The sequence below is a fragment of the Eschrichtius robustus genome, chromosome X (genome assembly GCF_028021215.1).
Source record: "Eschrichtius robustus isolate mEscRob2 chromosome X, mEscRob2.pri, whole genome shotgun sequence".
NCBI lineage: Eukaryota > Metazoa > Chordata > Mammalia > Artiodactyla > Eschrichtiidae > Eschrichtius > Eschrichtius robustus.
In genome coordinates, this window is record NC_090845.1 from 121728709 (window position 1) to 121753104 (window position 24396).

Genomic DNA, 24396 nt, shown 5'->3' on the forward strand with positions numbered 1-24396 from the left:
ACCAAAGCCCTCAGCAACCTGGATTTACCTATTCTCGTTTCATATAAATAGCATCATATAATATGTGGCCTTTTTTTTTTTTTTTCTTTTTGGCCACACCACACGGCATGTGGAACTTCCCTGACCAGGGATCGAACCCATGCCCCCTGCGGTGGAAGTGCGGAGTCTTAACCACTGGACCACCAGGGAAGTCCTAATATGTGGCCTTTTATGATTGACTTCTGTCAGTTAGCTTAATGTTTTCAAGGTTTATCCATATTGTAGCATGTATGGATGCTATATTCATTCCTTTTCATGGCTGAATAATATTCCAGTGTGTGGATATACCACATTTTGCTTAGGCATTCATCTGCCGATAGCATTTTTTGGCTATCATGAATAATGCTATTAACATTCATGTACAAATTTTTGTGTGGACATAAATTTTCATTTCTCCTGAGTATATACCTAGGAGTAGAATTCTTGGGTCACATGGTAACTCTGTGTTTAACTTTTTAAGGAACCAAAAAATTGTTTTCCATGGAGGCTGTACCAAGAGCAATGTATGAGGGTCCCAATTTCTCCACATCCTCACCAAACTTATCTTCTGTTTTGTTGATTACAGCCATCCTATTGGGTTTGAAGTTGTCTCTAATTGTGAATTTGATTTGTATTTCCCTAATGACTAATGAAGCTGAGCATCTTTTCATGTCCTTATTGGTCATTTGTACACCTTCTTCAGAGAAATCTCTACTCAGATCTTCTGCCGATTTTTAATTGGGCTATTTGTGTTTTTTATGTTGAGTTGTAAGAGTTCTTTATATATCCTATTAAAAATCCCTTATCAGATATGATTGGCAAATTTTTTCTCCTATTCTGTGGGTTATACTTTCGCTCTTTTAATAGCACCTTTTGACGCAGAAAAGTTTTTAATTTTGTTGAGATTCAATTTATTGCTTTTTTTCCTTTGGTTGTTTGAGCTTTAGGTGTCATGCTTAAGAAACCATTGCCTAATCCAAGATCATGAAGATTTACACCTATGTTTTCTTCTAAGAGTTTTATAGTTTTAGTTCCGTGGTCGATTTCTGAGTTAATTTTTGTGTATGATGTGAGGTAGGGATTCAACTTCATTCTTTTTCACGTGGGTATCCAACTGTCCCAAAACCAGTTCTTGAAAAGACTGTTCTTTGCCCCATCAAATTGTTTCAATACCCTCGTCAAAATCAATGACCATAAAAAAAAAAAAAAAAAAAAAAAAAATCAATGACCATAAAATTGAGGATTTATCTATGGACACTCAATTCTAATCCATTGATATATATGGTAGGCTTAATACTGGCCCCCAAACATGCCCACATCCTGATCCCCAGAAACGATGAATATGTTACCTTACATTTGGCAAAAAAGACTGCAGATGTGATTAAGGATCTTAAGATGTGGAGATTTTCCAGGATTAGTCAGTGCCTTTGCTAAGCAGGATTTAATACAGTTTTACTGTCAAATTCTAGCTTTACTCTTTTTCTATATGAAATTTCACATTTTATTCTTCACTTTTTCTCACCAGAAAGGATCTCTCTCTTGCCTCTCTCTCAGCTATATTCCACTTTTATTTTTACTCAAATCTTGTGAGTATGGTAGCTGGATGCTGGGGCAGGGGGATGGGCAGGAAGGTCCATTCTCTGAAGTTCTCCTTAAGCTGCAGTCCTAGGCAGGTACTATAAACAGCGGGACCCAGATCTGAGGTCTTCACGAGTGATCCTGGCCCTTCTCCAGAGGTAATGCTGGGCTTAGTATGCGTTCACCCTTCACAAGGGGTAAGGTTTTTTTTCTCCTCATTTTTCTGTAACTATAGTGGGTTCCCATCTGTGTCCTCGGGCATCAGGTTTTGAGGACCTTGCATATTAAGACTTTGTTTCCATAGGGCAGATAAGAAAGATGAGATGGGTGGACATTAGGTATTTGGTATTTGGATATTGGTATTTCCTGTCTCACTCCCCAGACAGCACCTGGAGGGAAACCTTCTTAGGATTTTTTTCCAATCTTCCCTATGGAAAAAAAAAAAAAAAAGACTGCAGATATGATTAAGGATCTTAAGATGTGGAGATTTTCCAGGATTAGTCAGTGGGCCCAATGTAATTACAAGAACCCTTATAAGAGAGAGGCAGTAGGATCACAGTCAGTAGGAGATACGATGATGGAAGCAAGAGCTTGGAGTAATATAAGGAAGGGGCTATGAGCCAGAAATTCAGGTGGCATCTAGAAGCTGAAAAAGACAGGGAAATGGACTGTTCTCTCTGAACTTCCATAAATAACCAGCTCTGACAACACCTTGACTTTGACCCAGTGAGATCGATTTTGAACTTCTGACCCCTTCAGAAGCATAAGATAATAAATTTTTTATTTTAAGCCACTGAATTTGTAGCAACTTGCTACAGCAGTAATAGGAAACTAATTCAATCTGTCTATCCACGTGCCAGTACTACATTTTCTTGATTACTATGGCTTTGTAGCAATTTTATTTATTATTTATTATTATAGGCATAATGATGTATGGCTGAACTCTAGAACTTATTTTTCATGCATAACTGAAACTTTATACCCATTGAACAACAATTCCCCACTGTTTTGGCTATTCTGGCAAGCTGTATCATGTTACAGTTTAATATACCATTATTTAATTGTTACCATAATTCTTACTGCTGGATATTTGGGTTATTTTCAGTATTTCACTATTATAATAAGTGCAAAAAATATAGTTTGAGGTAAATTCTTTGTTCATTTATAATTATCAGCTTAATTTCTATGTCAAAAGAATGAATTTTTGAGGCTTTTGATAAGACCTAAATGACCTCCAGAACTCTGTACACCCACCAACAGTAAATGTGAATACTCCTTCCCCACACTCTCATCAACCTTGTTATCAAATTTTAGACATAGATTAGACTATAAATTTAGATGTGAAAGATAAAGCTATAAAGTTAGTATAAAAAATATAAGAGAATATTTTTTTGACCTGGGGCAGGGAAATATTTCTCAAACAAAACTTTAAAAAACACAGATTATAAAAGCAAAAACTGGCTTCCCTGGTGGCGCAGTGGTTGAGAATCTGCCTGCCAATGCAGGGGACACGGGTTCGAGCCCTGGTCTGGGAAGATCCTACATGCCACGGAGCAACTAGGCCCGTGAGCCACAACTACTGAGCCTGCACGTCTGGAGCCTGTGCTCCGCAACAAGAGAGGCCGCAATAGTGAGAGGCCCGCGCACCGCGATGAAGAGTGGCCCCCGCTTGCCGCAACTAGAGAAAGCCCTCACATAGATACGAAGACCCAACACAGCCAAAAAATAAATAAAATAAATAAATAATTTTTTTTAAAAAACTAAAAAAAAAGCAAAAACTGATGGATTTAATAAATTCAAATTGAGGATGTCTATTCAACAAAGTATAAGAAAATCACAAAGTTAGTTGACATATGACAGAATGGGAAACACTAATTATTTACAATGTCTAAAACTGATAATGGATTAATATCTAGAATATTCAAGGAAAGTCTTCAAATTAACAACCCCAGAAGAAAAATGGGCAATGGTCATAAGCAGGCAATTTATAAAAGGGGAAATTCAGAAGTCTGAAAAGTATACAGAGACATGTTCTAACTCATAACAATAAGGCAAACATCAATTAAAACAAGATAGCACTTTAACTCTTTTAAATTATTAAAAATTATAAAGGGATAATTCCAAGAATTGGCATGAATGTGCAGATATAGAAATCTATACGCACTGCTGGTGGGAGTGTAGATTGGTGCAGCCAACCTGGAGAACAATCTGTCGGTGCTCAGACAAATCAGGAATAGGAATACCCTAAGACCCAGACATTCTGCTCCTGAATATATATCCTAAGTAAATTACCACATTATTCCATAAGGGTACTCAAAAGAAGGTGTCCACTGTGGCAATATCTGTGGAATCAGAGTGTTTTAAGCAATCTAGATGTCAATCACTGGGAGAAAAGCTAGGAAAAAATGTGGTACATATACATCAGGCAGCAGTTAGAAGCATTAGACTAGATGTGTGCATAGCAATAAAAATGGATCTTAAAATGATGGGTTTGAATTTAAAAATTAAAGAAACACAAAATATATAATATACTCCCATTCATATAAATTAAAACGTATGCAAACTGAACAGAATAGAGAGTTCAGCAATAAACTCACATGTACAGAGCCAACTGATTTCTGACAAAGGTAGCAAGGTAATATGATGGGGAAAGAATAGTCTTATCAACCAATAGTGCTGGAGAAATCCATATTCATAAAGAACAAAAAATTAACCTCAAATATTAACCTCACTTCATATACAAGATTTATCCAAGATATATCACAGACTAAAACATAAAAGCTAAAACTATAAAGCTTTTATAATCTCAAATTAGTGTTCTCAAGACGGTATTTGTTTACCCTCCCAGAGATACCAACAGTTCAAACAGAACTTCAAGAAGAAAGCAATGCTTAGCACAAACGAAAACACTAATGATGGAGTGTTAGTTTTCTACTGTCACATAACAAATTTCCACAACCACAGTGGCTTAAAACAATACCCATTTATTATGTCTCAGTTTGGTAAACAGAAGAGCAAGTGATCTCAAGTGAGATCTCAGCTTAGTGTCTCCCAAGGCTGAGGTCAAGATGTCAGCCAGCTAGGCTCCTATCTGGGGGCTGTGGGGAATAACCCATTTTCAGACTCATTAAGGTTGTTGATAGGATTAAATCCCATTTGGCTATAGGTCTGAAATCTCTGATTTCTTGCTGGCTCTCAGCCAGGAATGGCTCTCAGCCTCTAGAGACCACTCTTTCCACATGCCCCACCACCTCCCATGCAACTTCAAAGCCACCAATGCTTCATCAAATCTGTCACGTACTTTGAACATCTCTGACTTCTCCTTTTGCTATCAGTTGGAGAAAACTCTCTGTTTTTAAAGGATATGCCTGACTGGGTCAGGCCCACCCAGATAGTCTCCATATCATAATATCAACTGACTTGGAACTTTAATTACCAAAATAATCCCACAAAGGATCTAAAAGTTAAATTAGAATTGGAATCACAGCCCAGAAAAATAGGCCAGGACCTGTGTGATAGGTCTAACAGAGTGACTGCCTGCTAAATAGGACCCAGAGTCTACTAACATAATAGACAAAATGTCCAGAATACAATTGAAAATCACTCATCATGCTAAGAACCAGGAAAATCACAATTTGAATGAGAAAAGATGATCAAGTGACACTAATACTGAAATGAATCAGATGTTGGAATTATCTGAGAGGGATATTAAAGCTGGCATCATAAAAATGTTTCAATAATCAATTACAGATTATCTCAGAAAAAAATTTAAAAAGTAGAAAACCTCAGCAAAAGTGTAAAAGCTATTTTTAAAAAAAGAAGAAAATGGAAAATATAAAGCTGAAAAGAATAACTTTAAAAAAAAAACCTCTCTGGAGAGGCTCAAGAGCAGAGTGGAGATGACAGAAGATCAACTCAGTAAACTTAAAAGAGACCTCAACAGAAATCACCAAACAACAGTGAATTCACAGAATTTACTTAATAAGAGAGAAAATATAGACTAATATAAATGAAAAGAGACTCAGAGACCTGTGAGACAATAAAATACATGCAACACTGGTGTCATTAGAATCCCAGATGGAGAAGAAAAAGAAAGTGGGGCCAAAGATATAATAGCTGAAAATTTCCCAATTTTGGCAAAGCACACAAATTTACAGATTCAAGAAGCTGAGTGAACCCCAAACAGTATAATGCCAAAGGAATCCATGCCAAAGCACATCATAACTAAACTTGTGAAAACTAAAGACAAAGAAAAAAAACTTGATAGCTGCCAGAGAAATCCGACACAATACCTGTAGAGGAGGACCAATTTGAATGACAGATTTCTCATCTGAAAACATGGAGGCCAGAAGGAAGTGGTACATTTTTCAAGTACTGGGGGGAAAAATCCAGTCCAACACAAATTCTATATCCAGTAAAACTATCCTTCAAGCATGAATGGGAAATAGAGGCATTTTCAGACCTATCTTAAAAGAATGGCTAAGGGACGTTCTTCAATGAGAAGTAAATGATAAACGAATTGGATAGGAAGATCTAGCAATGCAAAGAGAAGAGATATGGATATATCCATTAGACTATCCTTCTCCTCATGAGTTTTATAAATGATATTTGATAATTAAAACAAAAAATAGCACTATCTGGTTATCACAACAATGATATTTAAAAGTGGAGAAGGTTAATGGACCAAAATCAAAGCAAGGCTTCATACTTCACTTGAAGTGTTAAAATACTGATACCAGTAGACTGTGACAAGTCACATGTGTATATTGTAAAACCCAGAGCAAAAGCTACAATAATTATACAATAAGATACACTTTTTTAAAAACCCTATAAATAAATCAAGATGGAATTCTAAAAATTTTTTCAAGTAACCCATCAACAGGCATGTAAAGAGAACAGAGAAATGAGAACAAGAGGGGGGAAAAAGAAACAAATAATAAAATGGCAGACTCTTATAAAGCAGAAACTAACACACCATTGTAAAGCAATTATACTCCAATAAAGATGTTAAAAAAAATGGCAGACTCAACCACTAACATATTAATAATTATCTTCAATATAAATGGTCTAAATACATACCTATCAGAATGTCTAAAATAAAAAATAGTGATAACACCAAACGCTGGCAAGGATGCAGAGAAACTAGACCACTCATCCATCGCAGTCGGAATGTAAAGTGGTACAGCCGTCTTGGAATATAGTTTGGCAGTTTATTTAACAACCAAATATTCAACTCTCACATGACCCAGAAACTGCATTCCTGTGCATTTATCCCAGAGAAATTAAAAAGTTACATCCACATAGAAACCTGTACATGAATGTTGAAAGCACATTATTGCTAGCAAAAAATTGGAAACAATCAAAATGTCCCTCAGTAAGTGAATAGTTAAACAAACTGGCATATCCATACTCCTCAGCGATAAAAAGCAACTACTAAAACATGCGGCAATCTAGATGGATCTCAAAGGCATTGTGCTGAATGAAAAGAGTCAACCTCAAAAGGTCACATACTCTATGATTCCATTTATACAACACTCTCACTATAGACACTGAAAACTGATCAGTAGTGCCAGGGGTTAGGAATAATTGGAAGGAGGGGGAGGGGTGTGATTATAAAATAGCAGCACAAGGGAGATCTTTGTGGTGACATAATTGTTAATTATAATTGTTCTGTATATTGATTGTAGTGGTGGTCACATAAATCTATGCATGTGATAAAATCACTCAGAATTATACACATACAACAGACCAATCAATGTCCACTACCTGGTTTTGATATCATACTACTATATTTATGTAAGATATAAACATTGCGAAAGGTATATGGGACTTCTCTGTATTGTTTTTGCAATTTCCCATAACTGTAATTATTTTAAGACAAAATTTTGAAAAATAAGATCCAAGAATTTTCCTAATTTTAATGCCACAGATCCAAGAATCTCAATGAACCCCAAGAATACCTTGGCTCATTGTAGTCCAATTGCTGAAAAGAAATGATAAGAATATTCACTGCCTTCTCATCAGAAACAATGCATGCCAGAAGGCAACAGGATGACTAATGTGTTGAAAGAAAAAAAAAAAAAAGTCAACCTAGAATTGTACATACAGCCAAATTACTTTTTTTAAATGAACGTAAAATGGAGACATTTTCAAATAAACAAAAGTTGAGAAAATTCATCAAAAGATGACCTACGCTATCAAAATTATTAAAGAAAATTCTTCACAATGATGAAAAACTGTAACAGATTGAAATTTGGGTCTACACAAAGAAATGAAGAATATGTGACTAAATATAAAATATCTTTCCTCATTTTTAAATTTCTTTGAAAGACTGTTGATTGCTTGAGGCAGAATAAGGTAATATAGGGTTTACTGGGAGATCAGGATGGACATATATACACTACGATGCATAAAATAGATAGCTAGTGGGAATATGCTATAAAGCACAGGAAGCTCAGCTCGGTGCTCTGTGACAACCTAGATGGGTGGGATGGGAGGAGGAGGTCCAAGAGGGAGGGGATATAGGTATACATATAGCTGATTCACTTCATTGTACAGCAGAAACTAACACAACACTGTAAAGCAATCATACTCCAATAAAAAAAATTTTTTTAATTTAGAAATAAAATGTATCACAACAACAGCACAAAGAATGGTAGGTAAATGCTGGTATAGTATTATGAGTTTTTATATTACATGTGAAGTGGTATATCAATATGAACTATTACATAATAATATTTATAACATTTATTTTCTATACATAAGTATATATGCATATACATACACTCATACATACATGTGTTCTGAGACAGGGCCCATATGTTTCACCATATGGGTACACAGCACAACAAAGTTTATAAGCTCCTTGTTATGAGGAGGAACATAAAGGATCCACCAGGTGACTCAAGAGATATCAGCAGTGGAGATGTTTTAAGGTGGGTGACAAAATGACTTCATTCTTTCCATCTCTTTACCTTTCAACTATATGACATTAATGCTCCCTGACAAGGATAAGATGGATCCTATGATGAATTTTGCTGCCACAGCAACTGCAGCCATTATACCTCCCCCTATTCTAATGATGGGTCACTTCCTGCTTCAGCCTCAGATCAGCCACAGTGACAGAAGCCCATGGAATCAGAGGTGAAGCTTAACAATGGCCACTGCCTCCTCTCTTCATTTAACCCAAGAGGACATCGGAAACAGCCCAAAGACCCACTGAGGGAGATGGACATTGTTTCCCAGAAGTAAATACAGCTCAGCTTGTACTTTGGAACAATTGTCAACCTTGCTACTTGCACAATCTACTAGCAAAGGTTATGCGGTGCCTGAACATGATCATGGCAGAATCACCGGGCCTCGTCACCATCTGCCTTTTAGGATATCTACTCAGTGCTGAATGTACAGGTTTGTTTCCTTTATAAAGATACATTCAATGTGCTTGGCTTTTAGATATAGAAACGTCTGGGGCTGTCTTCTTCATTAAATAATGATTACAGGATTTGACCACAATGTTTAAGATTCTACTAGTTAGCATGTGGGTTGGTGAGTACTAGTTCTCTGGTACTGGTTCTTCCTCATTTTTAAAACTAAATAGATTTACAATGTTTATAGTACATTTTTTAATGGACACTGTTGGGCTTATGATTTGACAATGTAATTCCTTAGAAAAGTCATCTCCTTGGTTAAAAAGAAAATTAAAAGTGGGAAATGTTTTAAACAAGGAAACAGCTGAATGTGGAGAAAAAATTAACTGTCATTTTGTGGGTTTTTAACTCATTATTTTGAAATCAAAATGGGAAACATTAAAGCAAAAACAATGGTTTTATTTACACAAAAAGTTTGATTTTAAGACTTGATGTGATTCAAAATTTTAGAACTATTTAATGAGTCATGCCTTTAATTTTTAGTCTATAAAATTATATACCTTCAATTGAAAGTTTTCGTTAAAATACAAACTTTTCATTAGTAAGTTGTTATTTATCACTGAAGTTTTCCATGGGTGAGGAAGAAATTATTTTGTCTGATTCTAAACATCTTGGAGTTAATACAGGCAGAAACTCAATACTCACTTGAGCTCTTAGGACAGCAAAGCAAGTCCAAGAATTGATGTCGAGTAGGAACTTAGTTAAAGCAATTTACATCACTTGGTTTTTTTTCCACAACTTTACTGACTTTATGCATTCCCCAAAGGCAGGCACATAGGGAAGAAATTACCCCATTTAGACAAACGGCGTGTTCTCACAGGAAGCATTTATCACACTTACTTGTCAACCTATTACAATCAAATCTAGTAGTTGACAGTGCAAGGATCAGGGGTGCCAACCCTAAGCATCCCCAGAAAGCAGACTGGCCCGTGGTTCCCACTCCAGACATGATGTCACACTGAAATGCAGAAATAATGGTACAAGACTGCAGAGGTTAAATCAAACCAGCAAACTGGCTAGAGTCAAGCAATAAAGAAATTCAGCACGAACACTCACAAAGTGGGACAGAATGCTAAGTCTTTACACACATCTCATCAGTGTGAAATCTAGGAGGACAAAGGATCCAAACCCTTCCTTCAGGATAAGTGCTGAGATGATGGAGGTTTTAAGAGGACTGCTGCCCCCCTGAAGACCTCAGATGTAGGAAAGAGGATGGATTCAGAGAAAAAAAGGACTAGGATTTCAGAGCTTGGGAGATGATAATGACTAGAAGAGATAAGCCCGAAGGGAGGTTAAATATATGACCCTCAGACAATGGTGAGGAGAAAGGCAGTGTGATTCCGGAGTCACCTTAGTCAGAGATAATAGGTCCTTGAGCGGAGCGCCAAGGGGCCTTCCCTAAGCACGGACAGTGTTGATGCAGTGCTCTCCTCTGCTGTTGAACCGCCACTGGCTTCTAAAAGCAGTTTCTATGAATGATTTTCTGAGATGTTGCATTTTCATGGCTGCTGCCCTTAGATATTATTGCATCAATTTAGAATTTTGAAATCAGATGTGTTCCGTAAAACCAATTCAGTTTTGTAAAGCATATGGACCCAACCTGTCTTTCATTTAGAATGAATGAATGAAATAAATGAAAGACAGCTTCAGTCCACACGCTTTACAAAACTTTACAAAACTAGGTGACTACTACGGTGCCAGGTACTGTGGCAAGGTACTAGGGGCTTGGGGATAAACCAGATTCCCTCTTTGACCTAAAGCACCATGAGGTCAGCTGAGAGATTTCAATATAACATGAGGAGATGTATACCAGGTGCTAAAGGGGCACAGAGAAAGGAACACATTAACTGGGGAGACACTGACAGAGAGACAATATTTTGAGCTGGGTCTTAAAAAATAGGTAGGTTCACTCTCCTTAAATGACTGATCTAGGTCACCCTATGCAGAGAGGATCACTCACGTGCAGAGATCCAGATCCACAAAGAATGTGAGGTCTTTCAGGGACTAAGTATGCTTTCAATATTGAATATGACAGGTGAGGCAGGGTCAGGTCATCAGATAAGGAAGGCCCTAAATTAAGGAGTTTGGACAACAGAATGCAATGTGGAGTCATCAGAAGTGTAAACATGAATACCACTGATGGCTGGCTCAGGCTGCTCGGCCTGGCAACATTCTCATGAACTGTGTGAGGAAGGGGTGGCCAGACAAGGGCAGACCAGTCTTGAGGCTACTGTAATCATCCAGGGAAGGCACGAGGGCCTGAACCTGGACATTAGCTGTACAGACAGAGAAGAGGGAATGGAATGCAAGTGACACTGAGGAAGTGGAAATGATAAGACTTAACCACGTGGGTATGGAAGGGGAACGGGTTTAGAGGAAGTGGAAAGACCATGTCTTGAGCACTTAGGATACAGCACAGTGCCTAAGAACACGGACTGTGCGGTCTGACTGCCAATGTCTAAATTCTGGCTCTGACACTTTAATATATCACTTGGGGAAAATCACTTAACCTCTCTGAACCTCCGTTTTTCTGATTTACGAAAATGAGACGACAGCACCTCTCTCATGGGACTGCCGTGCGAAGGGAATGAAATAATGGATGCAAAGCACCAAGCACATTGTCCAGCACATCAGAAGCATTAAATAAACATCAGCTCTTATCAGCCACATGACGATGGACAGTTACAAAGTTGGAAAGACAATCCGGAATTCCGAAGATATATCTGACTAGAGATGGATATTCGGAACTCACTGTCGTATAGACAGTAGTTACAACCACGTGTGTGAGGATCCAGGGAGTGAGCATGGATCTTGTGGCACCTAGTACAGTGCCTGACAGTAGTGAGTGCTCAGAAAATTGTGTTGAGTCAGGGCTGGACTAGGGTGAGGCAAGCAGGGCACACAGGGCATAAACATACTTGCACGCACTGAGAGAGAGTGACTCCTTAGATTCTGTGCCCTAGGGGCCTTGTTTACCTCGCCCCAGCCCCGGCCCTAGCAAGGATGTATGGAGTGAAGACGGACAAGGCTGAGGCTGGAGGCTGGAGCCTGGGAGAACTCTGAACATATAAGGGGCAAGCAGAAGAAGGGGAATGAATGGATGCAAGTGGTGGATGAATAACAAGAATCAGAGAGAAGAGGAGAACCAGGAGAGAGTGAGTTCATGAAAAGAGCACCCTGAAAAGGGAAAGATCAACAATTAGAAATGTTTCAGAGCAGGCAGGAAATACAGAAGCTCAAAATTACCCTTTAGGAGGTCATTGCTGACCCTGACGGTAGTCATTTCATTATATGGATGGCGGTAAAGAAGAGAAAGAGCCACAGAAAAGTGCATTAAATAAAAAGGGGATGGAGAAAATTAGGAAGGCAGACCAGACAGAGGAGTAGAAAGGGAGAGAGAAAACCAACATACACCAGCCTGTACACATTATCTCACTGATCCTGTCAGCAACGCTGGGAGGTAGACAGTCTGATGATACTACTGTTATACCCATTTACACTTGACAAAGTTAAGCTGCAGAGATTATGTGACTTGCCTGAGGTCTCATTGCCAATAGCTGGTAGACATGTGATTCAAATCCAGGTGTGTCTGCTCTGACTCCAAACCCCTATTTTTCCACTAGACCACACTGTAAATGGATACAGACACAGATGCTACTGTAGGAGCGCCCAGGGCCAAGCACATGAACTGGCAAGCAGAGAGGAGGGCCTGGTGGAGGCTGGGAGGCGTCGATATGCCATGGCACCCATTTGCAGCTTGTGGCTTTCTCCCAGGGCGCCTGGCTGCCTGGGAAGGGAAGGAAGAGGCAGCTGACGGCACTGACCTAGTGGCTGGGATTGCGGGGTATTGCAGCACTGAAGAAGGGGTGAAGGGAACTGAGAAAGTTGGCAAGGGAAGAGTTGAAGAGAAAAAGTCTAAGCTAAATTCAGGGAAAAAGTAAAGCCCAAGGGGACTTGAAGAGCAAGAGAAAAGCGAGAGGCTGTCAAGGGACTAGAAGGCTCCATAAAGCGAACAGCTGCAATGGAAATAAGGAACTTCGGTTTGTTTCTTTTCCTTTCCTTTTTTTTTTTTTTTTTTTTTGGCGCTAATGAGAAAACAGTCCCAAAATGCCCTGGAAAGTTCATGTTATAAACACCTGGTCCTGTTGAGATGGTATCAGACAGTCTCTAGAAGAAAGGAATAACTCCAGGCAACTTCTGGAGTTCCTGTTATTAGTTACAGATATAGATACTACATCTGTATCTCTCTATCTAGAGAGAAACACACACAGAGACAGAGAGTGAAACAGAAAGAAGAGACTGAGATTGGAGAGTGGCGGGGCGGGGAGGGGCTGGGGTGGAGAATTAGGTTAGAGACCTCAATCCTCCAGAGTTCAGGAGTGCATTCCTAACAGGCTAGACAGAGCTAAAATAAACCACATCCTGAATCCCAGAGAAAGACTTATGTCACTGGAATTCCTAGAACACGTGCCAACTTAAGGTGCTGTGAGTCTGAAGGTTAAAAAAAACATGAACGCAGTGGTTTTTCTTTACTATCTAGTGAGAGACAGCAGGGTTGCATTTAGGCTTCTGCTCTTCCAAGGGAAATGTGTTGCAAAGTCATTTGGGCAACTGCGTCCTGTAAACACAGCCCGGCCAGCGTGATGGATCACCTTGCAAGGATCTGCAATTAGTTATTTTCAAATGATGACAAAGTGTGAAGTTAACTGCTTATCTGAGAACTTTCTTTTTCATCCAGAGTGAATTCAAATATAATTGAAAATCTGACCTTTTATTACCAGAGTTCTTTTGACTAAGCGTAAAATTGAATTTTAATTCCTAAATCTCCATGTGTATACAGTACCATGAGAACATCATAGATTTTGGCTCCATGCCCCAAAGATAAATTGGCTTTGGGATTACTTGGATTAAAAAGAAATCCTTTCTTAAGAGATGTATTTAATTTTCATGATGTTTTCTTTTTCTTTTAAATTTCAGTTTTTCTTGATCGTGAAAATGCCACCAAAATTCTGAATCGGCCAAAGAGGTATAATTCAGGTAAATTGGAAGAGTTTGTTCGAGGGAACCTTGAGAGAGAATGTATAGAAGAAAAGTGTAGTTTTGAAGAAGCACGAGAAGTTTTTGAAAACACTGAGAAAACTGTGAGTATTTCCACATAACATCCTTCAGATGCAAAGAACAGAAAACCTTTAAAAAGAAAAGGGGCGGGGGAACCATACTTCTCTTTGGAATTTTAAAATATCTATACATACACGTGTTTTATAAATGTTATAATAGAGAAGGAATCAAATCAAAAACATTTTAAATAGTACCATTAACTTGTCTTCTTTTTCGTTATAGACTGAATTTTGGAAGCAATATGTTGGTAAGCAATTCATTTTATCCTCTAACTAGTATACGAAACATTTGAGAATTATGTATTTTTTTCTTCTGTATAAACATATAATATATTAAACTCTGTCAAAAGGGCTCAGAAAAATAAGTCCAACTCTTTCTACCCAAAATTGAATGGTGAGAGGAGACTCCAGGTTTATGCCAGCGTGGGAGATATCCGTTGGCAGATACGCTTACTCCTTCCTAGGGCTTCAAAAGGAACATCGTCCCACCCCAGGAATCTGGAAGGGAGAGACCAAAGAGAATTGCATCTGGGACTGAATGAGAGTTTGCAATCCTCAGTAGAGAATCAGAGAATGCTGATTGACTTAAATGTATACTACTTAAAAGTCCTCCTCCTTCTGGCGGCCTACAAGGCCCTCCTGCTTGCCCAGCCCCTCCCTTCCTGCTGCCCCTCTGACCTCCTCTCCTCCTCACACTCGGGACCCCGGCCATCCTGGCCTTGCTGCTGCTCCTTGCATGCTCTAGGAATGCTTCCATTTTAAAGTCTTAGATCTGATTGTTCCTTTAATGTGGAACGGTCTTCTGCCAGGTTCCCCTAGGCTCACTCACTCACCTCCGTCAGGTCTTTACCCAAATGTCACCCTCTCAATGAAGCCTGCCTTGATCATCTATTAATACTTCAACCTGCCCCCCATAACCCCATCACTTTAGACACCATATCCTGCTCTATTATTTTTCACAGCAATTTTCACCACTGAGGTATCATAAAATGGTCTTACATATACTATTTATGTCTCCCACCTCACTAGAATGCAAGCTTCATGTTGGCAGGGGTATTCAACTGTTTTGTTTATTGATGTAGTCCTAGTACCTTGAACAGTATCTGGTACAGAAGCACTGAGTAAATATTTGTTGAATGAATTGACCAAAAGGAGGAAAAGTCAAAACTTTAATGACAAGTAAGTTTTAAAACTAATTTAAAATCCAGCAGCAGGATTTTGAGGCAGTGTAACTTTCCCAGCTTGATTTACCTAAGACCATTTGCATGGACAGAAACTAACCTGGACAGCAAGTTCACTGAATTCCATCAGTTCTATTTTCCCAGATTCTATTCTGTAGACACTAATGGACTTATTCATACTCTTGTAACTCATAATTTCTCCACTTTGTTTTTAAATCATGAGGGAAGAAGAGGTCCATTCCGTTACATTTGCTTTATCTGCCTTTCCTCATTCTTAGTAATGAATGCTACCACGCCAACTCTCTACTAAGGCATTGCCCTACAGTTAGTCCAAACAAGTCTTTTTATTCTCTATTTCTAATCTATTTAAAACTTTGAATCTTGTATTTTAAAGCAAATCAATTTCTACCTTTCCTCCCAAAATATTCCTGGCTGCATTTAAACTCTCATGGTCCCTTCATTGCCCACCCCCCACCCAGTTGGCCTCCCACCTGTGAGTAGGGGTTCATCAGTACCTCTTAAACACCATATTTTGAAGTTGGCTCCCTGCCTTCTAGGTCACAGGCTGTGTTGTTTACTGTAACTCAGGTAAAGATACCTGGAAAACATCAAGGGCATGATTCTGCTGTTGACCTGAAACAAACAGACTCCAGCAAAGATGGGTTTATTCAGGATCAGCAGAGAATTGCAATTCAGGGTCTACAACCACCATGAGCCAGGTGCAAGTCCCTGCATGGCAGGGGGCAGACAACTCCTTTAGAGAGGGGAAAAGGAAGTGAGGAGGGCTACAGTAAACAAACAGTTCCTGGCTTTTCATATGAGAGCTCTGCCTTCCAGTCTCTTGACTCTATTTTTTTTATTTTATAAATTTATTTATTTATTGGCTGCGTTGGGTTTTCGTTGCTGTGTGTGGGCTTTCTCTAGTTGCGGCGAGCGGGGGCTACTCTTCCTCATGGTGCGCGGGCTTCTCACTGCGGTGGCTTCTCTTGTTGTGGAGCACGGGCTCTAGGCGCGAGGGCTTCAGTAGCTGTGGCACACGGGCTCAGTACTTGTGGCTCGCGGGCTCTAGAGCGCAGGCTCAGTAGTTGTGGCTCACGGGCTTAGTTGCTCCGCGGCATGTGGGACCTTCCCAGACCAGGGCTCGAACCCGTGTCCCTTGCACTGGCAGGCGGATTCTTAACCACTGCGCCCCCAGGGAAGTCCCTCTTGACTCTATTTAACTGAGGTTTCTGTTTATTAATTTTTTACACTGTCACTACTGCTTTGTCTGCTAAAAATAAAACAAAAACAAGAAAAGAGAAAAAGAAAACCCAACTCTACGGCTTCTTTTCACTTTGCAGTCGAGATTCCCAACCCCCACAAAATAGCCTATGCTGTTTCTCCCTGTATGGGCTTTCTCACACGGTAGGGACGCAGGCCCCTCACCCCTGCCCTACTCTCTTCCATCATCTCACCAAGTAAGGAGCCTGGTGAAGAGGAAACATCGCCCAACCCCATTAACCAGCATCTGCCCAGCCCTTTACAGAGTGCCTGTCACCTTTAATCCTCACACCAACCCTGTGAGCAAAGCACTATGAACCTCGTTTTACAGAAGAAGAAACTGAGGTTTAGGGAGGTTAAATGACTTGTCAAAGGTCACCCAGCTAGGGAGTCACGGAGCCAAATTCTCCACTGCCCAGTCCCCACTTTCTCTACTACCCCTCCCGGCCTTCAAATCTAAATGCAGTTATTCATTAAACCACCACCTAGTAGGCTTAAACAGGAAGCTCTCACTTGGCAAGGTCTTGCCCCTTGTTGTCTTTGACCCCTACAGTCTGTGGCTTTGCTTCAGCCCGAAGTACACACAGACAAGCACCCAAAGGAGGACTAAATGCGGGATGAAATGACACTCATTTTAAAGATATGTCTCAGCAAATGAGTTGCTGTGTAGCTGGCTGCAAGCCCAGAGCCTTTCAGTGAAACATCCTAAATAATTCAGCTCCGTTGGTCTGTAATATAAAGTGCAAATGTGGCTCGTTTTTTTAGACCAGTTCTGAACATCAATAATAATAAACCAGAGATAACGTATTTTGTTTTCATAGAATTGGAACAAATTGAAGTATCTGTGCAAAAGCACATTGGATCAAGGGGCAGAGGGGACAAGATCTAATTTTTACAACAAGCAGTTTTCCAGAGAGGGACTATTCCTAAAAAGGGGTATTAACCCCCAGCCAGTGGGACCTGGAAACATGCTACTGACAGCGAGCACGACAGACACTCTACTGCTGTCCCTAGAGCAGGCAAGGGTCCACACACTAGATGTCACAGAGCTCGGCTCTAAAATATGAACGACCAATAGAAATTTCTCTTAAATTGCCCCCTTTCGCTCACTGTTTTACTCTTACATCATCTTTATCACTTACTCTTTTGTTACTCAGACATTAAGCCTTGCTGATCTCGCGCCCAGTTTTCTTCAGGGCTCCCTCTCAGCTCACAGTGCACACCAGCCTCCCTTCTGGTTCTATGCATCCCTTTCTCCTGAAGCTTCCTTAGAAGCGCGGATGGAGGCAGAGCTCTAAGAAACCACACTTAAAGGCTCCCTCCACATCCTGACCCTTCCCCTCTTTACCTATTCCTTCCTCCTGTTTTCTGATGACCAGTATCTTCAAAGGCTCTCCAGAACTCTGCAAATGTAGAAACTTCAGGAAAGGTAGGAAGGAAACATAGCCAATCTATATATAAATAAAGCACATTTTCAGAACTTTTTCTTTTTTAATTCTTTGTATTGAAAGTCATTTCTCACTTTACCAAACCATTTGGGACCTAATCACAGACAGTAGAATATCTTTCAGGAGTAAAGCATATTTTGTACTGTTTGGAACCATCACTGCATACTCTGCTTAAAAGTGAAGTGATAAGATGAGGATGTGGATGCATGTGCGCCATGCCTAGGCTGCCAGGTCCCTGGGTGGAGTTGCTATCTGTTACCTAGCTCAGCTTGTTCTACAAGACCTGTGACAGAGCAAGCCTTGTACAACACATAGATGATTGCTGAAGCAATGTGATTTGATTTAGAATTAACTCCATCATCATTCGATAAGGAAGGATTGAAAATTCTTCTCACACTCTGCTGACAGAATACATCTCTATACTCAGACGTTCTTTTCCCTCCTCCTCCTCCTCCCTTCAGTTACATAAACAATGTACATGCCTTCCTCAGGGCCATTTCCTAGGACAATGGTAGCCTAAGAACCTTTACTTGTTTTTAGAAACTTAGGAAGACAGGGGCATCCCATAAGCAGCTGGTTTCCAGGTCAGCAGTCTTGCTCTGACCCTAAAATCAGGCTCCCCTCTCCATGAATCTGTGCAGGGAAGACTAAGCATTCTAAGCAATGGATCTGCTAATTCAATTTCTTAATCTATCTCAAAGATGGAGATCAGTGTGAGTCCAATCCATGTTTAAATGGCGGCCTGTGCAAGGATGACATTAATTCCTATGAATGTTGGTGTCAAGTTGGATTTGAAGGAAAGAACTGTGAATTAGGTAAGTAACTACCTTTGGATTACTCGTGGTTCAAAATTTCCCTTTGAAACCAGATGCAACTGGAAAATGCAATGTGTATGTATCATAATTTTCTCTTAAATTATGGTAAAGAACCATTTACATGAGATCTACACTCAACAAATTTTGAAGTGTATGATACAGTACTGCTAACTCTAGGCTCTATGCTGTACAGCAGACATCTAGACCTTATTTCTCTTGCATAACTGAAACTTGATACCTGCTAAACAACAACTCCCCATTTTCCCCTCCTCCCAGCCCCTGGCAAGCACCATTGTATTCTCTGCTTCTATGTGTTGGACTTTTTTTAGACACCTCATATAAGTGGAATCATGCAGTATTTGTCCTTCTACGACTGGCTTGTTTCAATTACCATAATGTCCTCTAGGCTCATCCATGTTGTTGATTATGACAGAATTTCCTTCTTTTTGAAGGCTGAATAATATTCCATTGTATAAAACATACTTTCAAAGCTTATAAACATTCATTTTATCTGCAGTCATAGTTTCCAGGATGCACTCAAAAAACTAGATGAAGAACAATAGTAAGATTTGGTAGCTAGTAGGAAGTGGTAACGATGTTCCACTAGCATATTCACCCTCAGTACAACCACATGCAGTCAGCACCGTTATCCTCTCCATTCTACGCAAGTGAGAAAAGTGCAGCTCAAACAGCTCAAAAATCACAGAAGCAGTAAACAGTTGAGCCAGGATTTGAACTTCAGTTGGTTTGACCAAAACCCATTCTTCTAACTGCTACCCACAAAACACAAAGAAAACTGACCCATAAAATTGTTAGAGCTCATGACTAAATTGCTATCAACAAAAGCAGTGGAAGTCAACTAAGTAAAGAAATGGGGTATGGGAAGGCCAATTCTCCCATATACTCGGCACTTCTCCACACATACGAACCACTTCACATATGAAATTTGTTGACAAAAATCAAAACTCATTCCTGAATTTGACTATACTGATAAAGCTGAAAGAGTTACATAGAAAATCTAGGATCACTGTGCATCTTTTCTTTGCATATCCTAGAATTTTTTTGTTCTGAGATTTTGGCAATTGGAACAGTAAACCCCAAAGTCCTTTACCTACTTGTTTATTACCTCTGGATGCAGGATTACTGGTATCGTGATTGTGAAAAGCATACAGTGCTAATGACGGATTCTCTTTCTCCTCTGAAACTCCAGAAGAATAGAGATGCAGTTCTAGGGAAAGAATTTAACACCACAGGCTACATGACTAAGGGCAAAGAGTAGAAAATTAGCAAGACTCTATTAAGGCGTTATGGCAACCCACCTGACACACAGCTGAAAAGGGCATAAAACAAAATGAAACGCAGCAGCTGCACTTGTCCTATTGAGAAGGGAAAAAGTCATCTCTAATGCTGTTCAGAAATCCTTTCAGTGCTAAAGAGAAATCCATTGATCATCTTCCTTTGAGATCCAAAAGATAAAAAGGAATAGAAGATAGGAAAAAGAAAAGGTGGCAGGGCAAAAACATTAAAAAAAAAAAAAAAAAGAAAAAAGGAGATGCAGGTGGATGAACTGTACCCCAGGCTTGGACTCCCACTCCTGCAGGCTTCCCAGCATGGGGACAAACCGATGTCTGGGTTCCCTTTCCTATGGGTGTGTTCATTAGCTCAACACCTCTGAAGTGCTACTTTCATCTGAAAGGTTATAATTTCAAGTTCAGATTGACCTAGATAAATCCCATCCTGCTATTATGGAAACCTACAGAAACTGATGGAGTATCAGCTTAAATAATATAACTATTGGAGCTGAGGGAATGAAGGACTCAACTGGTCTCCGTTAAGAATGAAGGGCATGTGGTAGCAAAGTATAACTGAAAACAGTGTTTAGTATTAAATATTCCTAAATGTCTTTAGTTTAAAAATAAAGACACTTTAGAAGAGGCAAAGAGCCCTGAGGAATGTAGCTATAAGCACAAAACTGCTATAACAGGCTTTGTTACGTGTGTGAGGCTACAATCTACACAGCAAAAGTGCTAGGTCTACAACGGGCACCATCTCAGGCCTCTCGGGTTCCCCACGTTTTGGTTTGGTCAGGGCTCTGCAGCCACCATTACACCTGGCCTCTAGGGTGTCTTGCGCTCCCCCAGCCCATCTGATCAAGGTTTAGAAAAATCCTCCCAGCTTGCTTAGTTCAGAAACAAAGTGGGAATTCTCTCAAAAAGCTCTTTATCTCAGACACTAGAGGAAAGCAAAAGCATATACAACCTCCCATTTAAGCTGTTGCTTCAAACTGAACTAAGGACTAATCTCAAAAGCTGCTAGAAAAACAGAACAGTTCATGGAGTATCTGGGCCCCAAGTCCCTTGCCTCACCCTGTCTCGGAAAGGGAAGGAGATTTCCATTGTTAAATCCTTGTTGTTTTCCTCTTCTCTTGTTCATCAGGCTCCTCTCCACGGGAGAGAGGTGCAAATATTCAGGGCACGCTTTCTAGTTAGAACAATTAATTGGCTACTGTGTCCCTTTGGCTGGAATAAAGACCACTGTATGTGCCCAGCTACACATCACATCTGAGTCCTTTTCAGATAAATCAAAGTCTATAAGAACTTGGTCATTCCTGTCCCTTCTAAAGAGTACGAGAGGCATTTCCCCACAGTAACAGAGGACGGAAAGAAAAACAAGCATATAAACAGTTTTTTTTTTTTTTTTCGTTTTGCTAACACGTCACAGACACTACTAATTTACTGCGTATTTCTGTGGAGTAGAAAAAAGAAAATATCTTGAGTTTAGCCGAGTAACAGCATATTCTGTGATACACTGGTTAAACAGAACATCTTTTGTCCAAGCTTTGGTTTTCCCATCCATGAATATATCAGGGAAGATGAAGGCAGACTAAAATAAAGCAGAACACGGTAACTTTTGTAGTAGGCATGAGGGGAATTAGAAAGAGGTATTTGTGCTAACACGGAGGGAGAAGAACAGATGCTTTGACATGTCCTTCCACAGATATTCTAGGCACTGAGACCAGCCCCAGAACCAGGGAGAACCCACACCCAACACAGTGCCTGACGTCCGAGTGCTCAAGAAACTGTTGATGAATGAGGCCCACAGTGACTGTCCCTGAGGTCCAGGACTACAGACCTCTCAACTGGAACTCCTCGTGCTGTTATTCTCTTTCCAGACTCGAGTTCTTTACCTGAGGTCAAAAGACTGCTGGTCGGACAGCATTATTTCCCACTGCGTGTGCAAACCAAGCCAGAGGACAGCAGCAGCGGCAACACACTGGGCTGCAAAGAGCAATGATGAATGAGGAAAATGACAGAGAGGTCTAGTTACCTAGCCAAGGACGCAGCATCAGAATCGGGAAAAGCACCCTGACTTTACCCATTCCCGTTGTGCATGGCCTGGACCAAAGTAGTCAGCACCTACCACCCACCTCTGTGAACTTAGCACAATCTCATATTGACTGAACACTCCCTGCAGGTGGTATTTGATTTGGCTGAACACTCTAGTATTGCTTTGTAGCAACAAAATGATTGCTAGTAACATGAGAAGAGCCAGGGATGTAATCACCAATAGTGAGGAGAAAGGTCTTTAAAAAATAAATAAATAATTAAAAAGGACCAAGTGCCACCTTTCTGGATCATGCACTTAGTGGATTATTGGTAGCGAAGGTTAAAGCTCAGGCTGGTTCCGCTGTCCACCTAGTAACAGTTGATTTGCCTCCCCTTATTTCCTGAAGTATCAGTAAGGAACATTACATTAGCCTATGCTACCTATGTAAAATGTAATTAGAAAATTTAGATCTGTCACTCAAAACTCCATAATATACTCCAAAACCATATAGTCACTCTGTTAGCCTGGAATCCCCCAGGAAGAAAGAGTCTGTGACACAAGCTTATCTATTAGGGTGTGCAATTCTAGGCGGGCAAGAGTAAGGGATGGGGGAGTGAGGCAGTGAGGAAAGGAGAACCAAGAGTAAAAGGAGTCATCTCTCCTCATCTGCAACTGACTGTTTGATCTCCGGGGACTGTTTTCCAAGAAGCCACGTGAGCTGGCCTCAGGAGAGTCAGCCTCGGAGGGGAGAAGAGGTGAAAGAATCTGTCCATCAGCATCCTTCTCCAGATGGTCAACACTTCAGCCTGTGGGGCTTTAACTCCCCTGCATCACCAGGTTGTACACGCTGGGGCCCCCTAGAGGTCACGTGGCATCCCAGGCCTCAGCATCAACCCGGGAACGCCAAGCTAAGAGGCGAGAGGCACACAGTACAGATCTGAGCCCAGGCCATTCAAGGCTGCACCTGGACGAGGCCAGCGGAAGTCCATGCAGAGCTGATCACCAGGGTGCTGGGGACGGACATGGGTGAGGCTGGTGGGGACTAAGGTGGTGCACAAAGAGGTGGCTAACACAGTCGCTCATGTTCAAACTCTCCATGTTCTAACTGCACTGACAAGTGAGCATTTCTCTTGAAGGCTGTACTGCTGTTGAGCCTGTAGGCAAGGGGGAAGGTGCCTATGCCTGTGTTCCTATGCTGCTCTAGAGACAGAAATAGGCCCAAGGGCAGAGCCTGTTTCTCTTAACTCAGCAGGTCTCAGCCAGCAAGCCCTAAACCCTGCTACTTCCTGTTATTGAGATCGCATCAGAGAAACAAAGGGAAAGCACGCAAATTAGAAAATGGAAAATAAGATGGCAGGAACAAGCCAAATATATCAGGAATCACAATTAATGTGAATTGGGGTTAATGACAATTTTCAGTCTGGAGTTAAAAATCTAATTGTATGCTGTTGATAAAAGAGATACCTAAAATAAAACTCTACCAGGAGGCTAAAATAAAAGGATGTAAAAACATTTGCCAGGCAAATGCTAACAAAAAGAAACTGGCAAAGCTATCTTAATATCAGATAAAATAGAATCCCGACAAAAAGCATTATAAGAGACAAAGAAAGATATTTTATATTAATAAGGGAGATTGTATAGGAGAGTAAAGAAAATATGAGCCAGTAGAATGCTTATCGTTTGTCAACACATAGAGTCTCTGGCATTTAGCTCCCTTAAAGGACCCTATTTCATTCTCTTGTGTTGACACATACTCACGTCAGCCAGCTTCAAGTTTGCTTTGAAAAACTGGATTATATTAAAACCAGGCACTTCTATTCAGTAAAATATACTATTTAGGGTGAAAAGGTAAGTCACAGAGTGGGAGAAGATATCCACAATACATACATCCAGTAACTGGAACTCTTATACGCTGATGGTGGGAATCCAAATTTGCACAACTATCTTAGAAGACTACTTGGCAGTATCTACTAAACCTGAACACATGGTCCAATCATTGCACTCATGAGTATATATCCAGTAAATACGCACGCATATGTTACCAAAAGATACGTACAAGAATGTTCATTACAGCATTATACATAAGTGCCAAAAACTGGAAACTCAACTCAAATATTCACCCACAGTAAAATGGATGAATGAAGGTAGTAATATTCATACAATGGAATATACTACACAGCATGCAGATGAACTATAGCTATACAAAACAACATGGATGAAGCTCA

General features: G+C 40.2%; 1 protein-coding gene across 2 annotated transcripts in view; it reads left to right on the forward strand.

The window, feature by feature from the left end:
• Positions 1–8915: 8915 nt before the first annotated feature.
• F9 (coagulation factor IX) overlaps positions 8916–24396 on the forward strand; it is a 28842-nt gene continuing 13361 nt past the window's right edge. Inside the window, exons 1-4 of one of the 2 annotated variants that reach the window (XM_068533944.1) lie at positions 8916–9003; positions 14001–14164; positions 14364–14388; positions 18731–18844. In XM_068533944.1, coding sequence (XP_068390045.1) covers positions 8916–9003; positions 14001–14164; positions 14364–14388; positions 18731–18844 — 391 coding nt within the window. The remainder of the gene's footprint in view (positions 9004–14000; positions 14165–14363; positions 14389–18730; positions 18845–24396) is intronic. The other variant, XM_068533945.1, reaches the window with a different exon arrangement.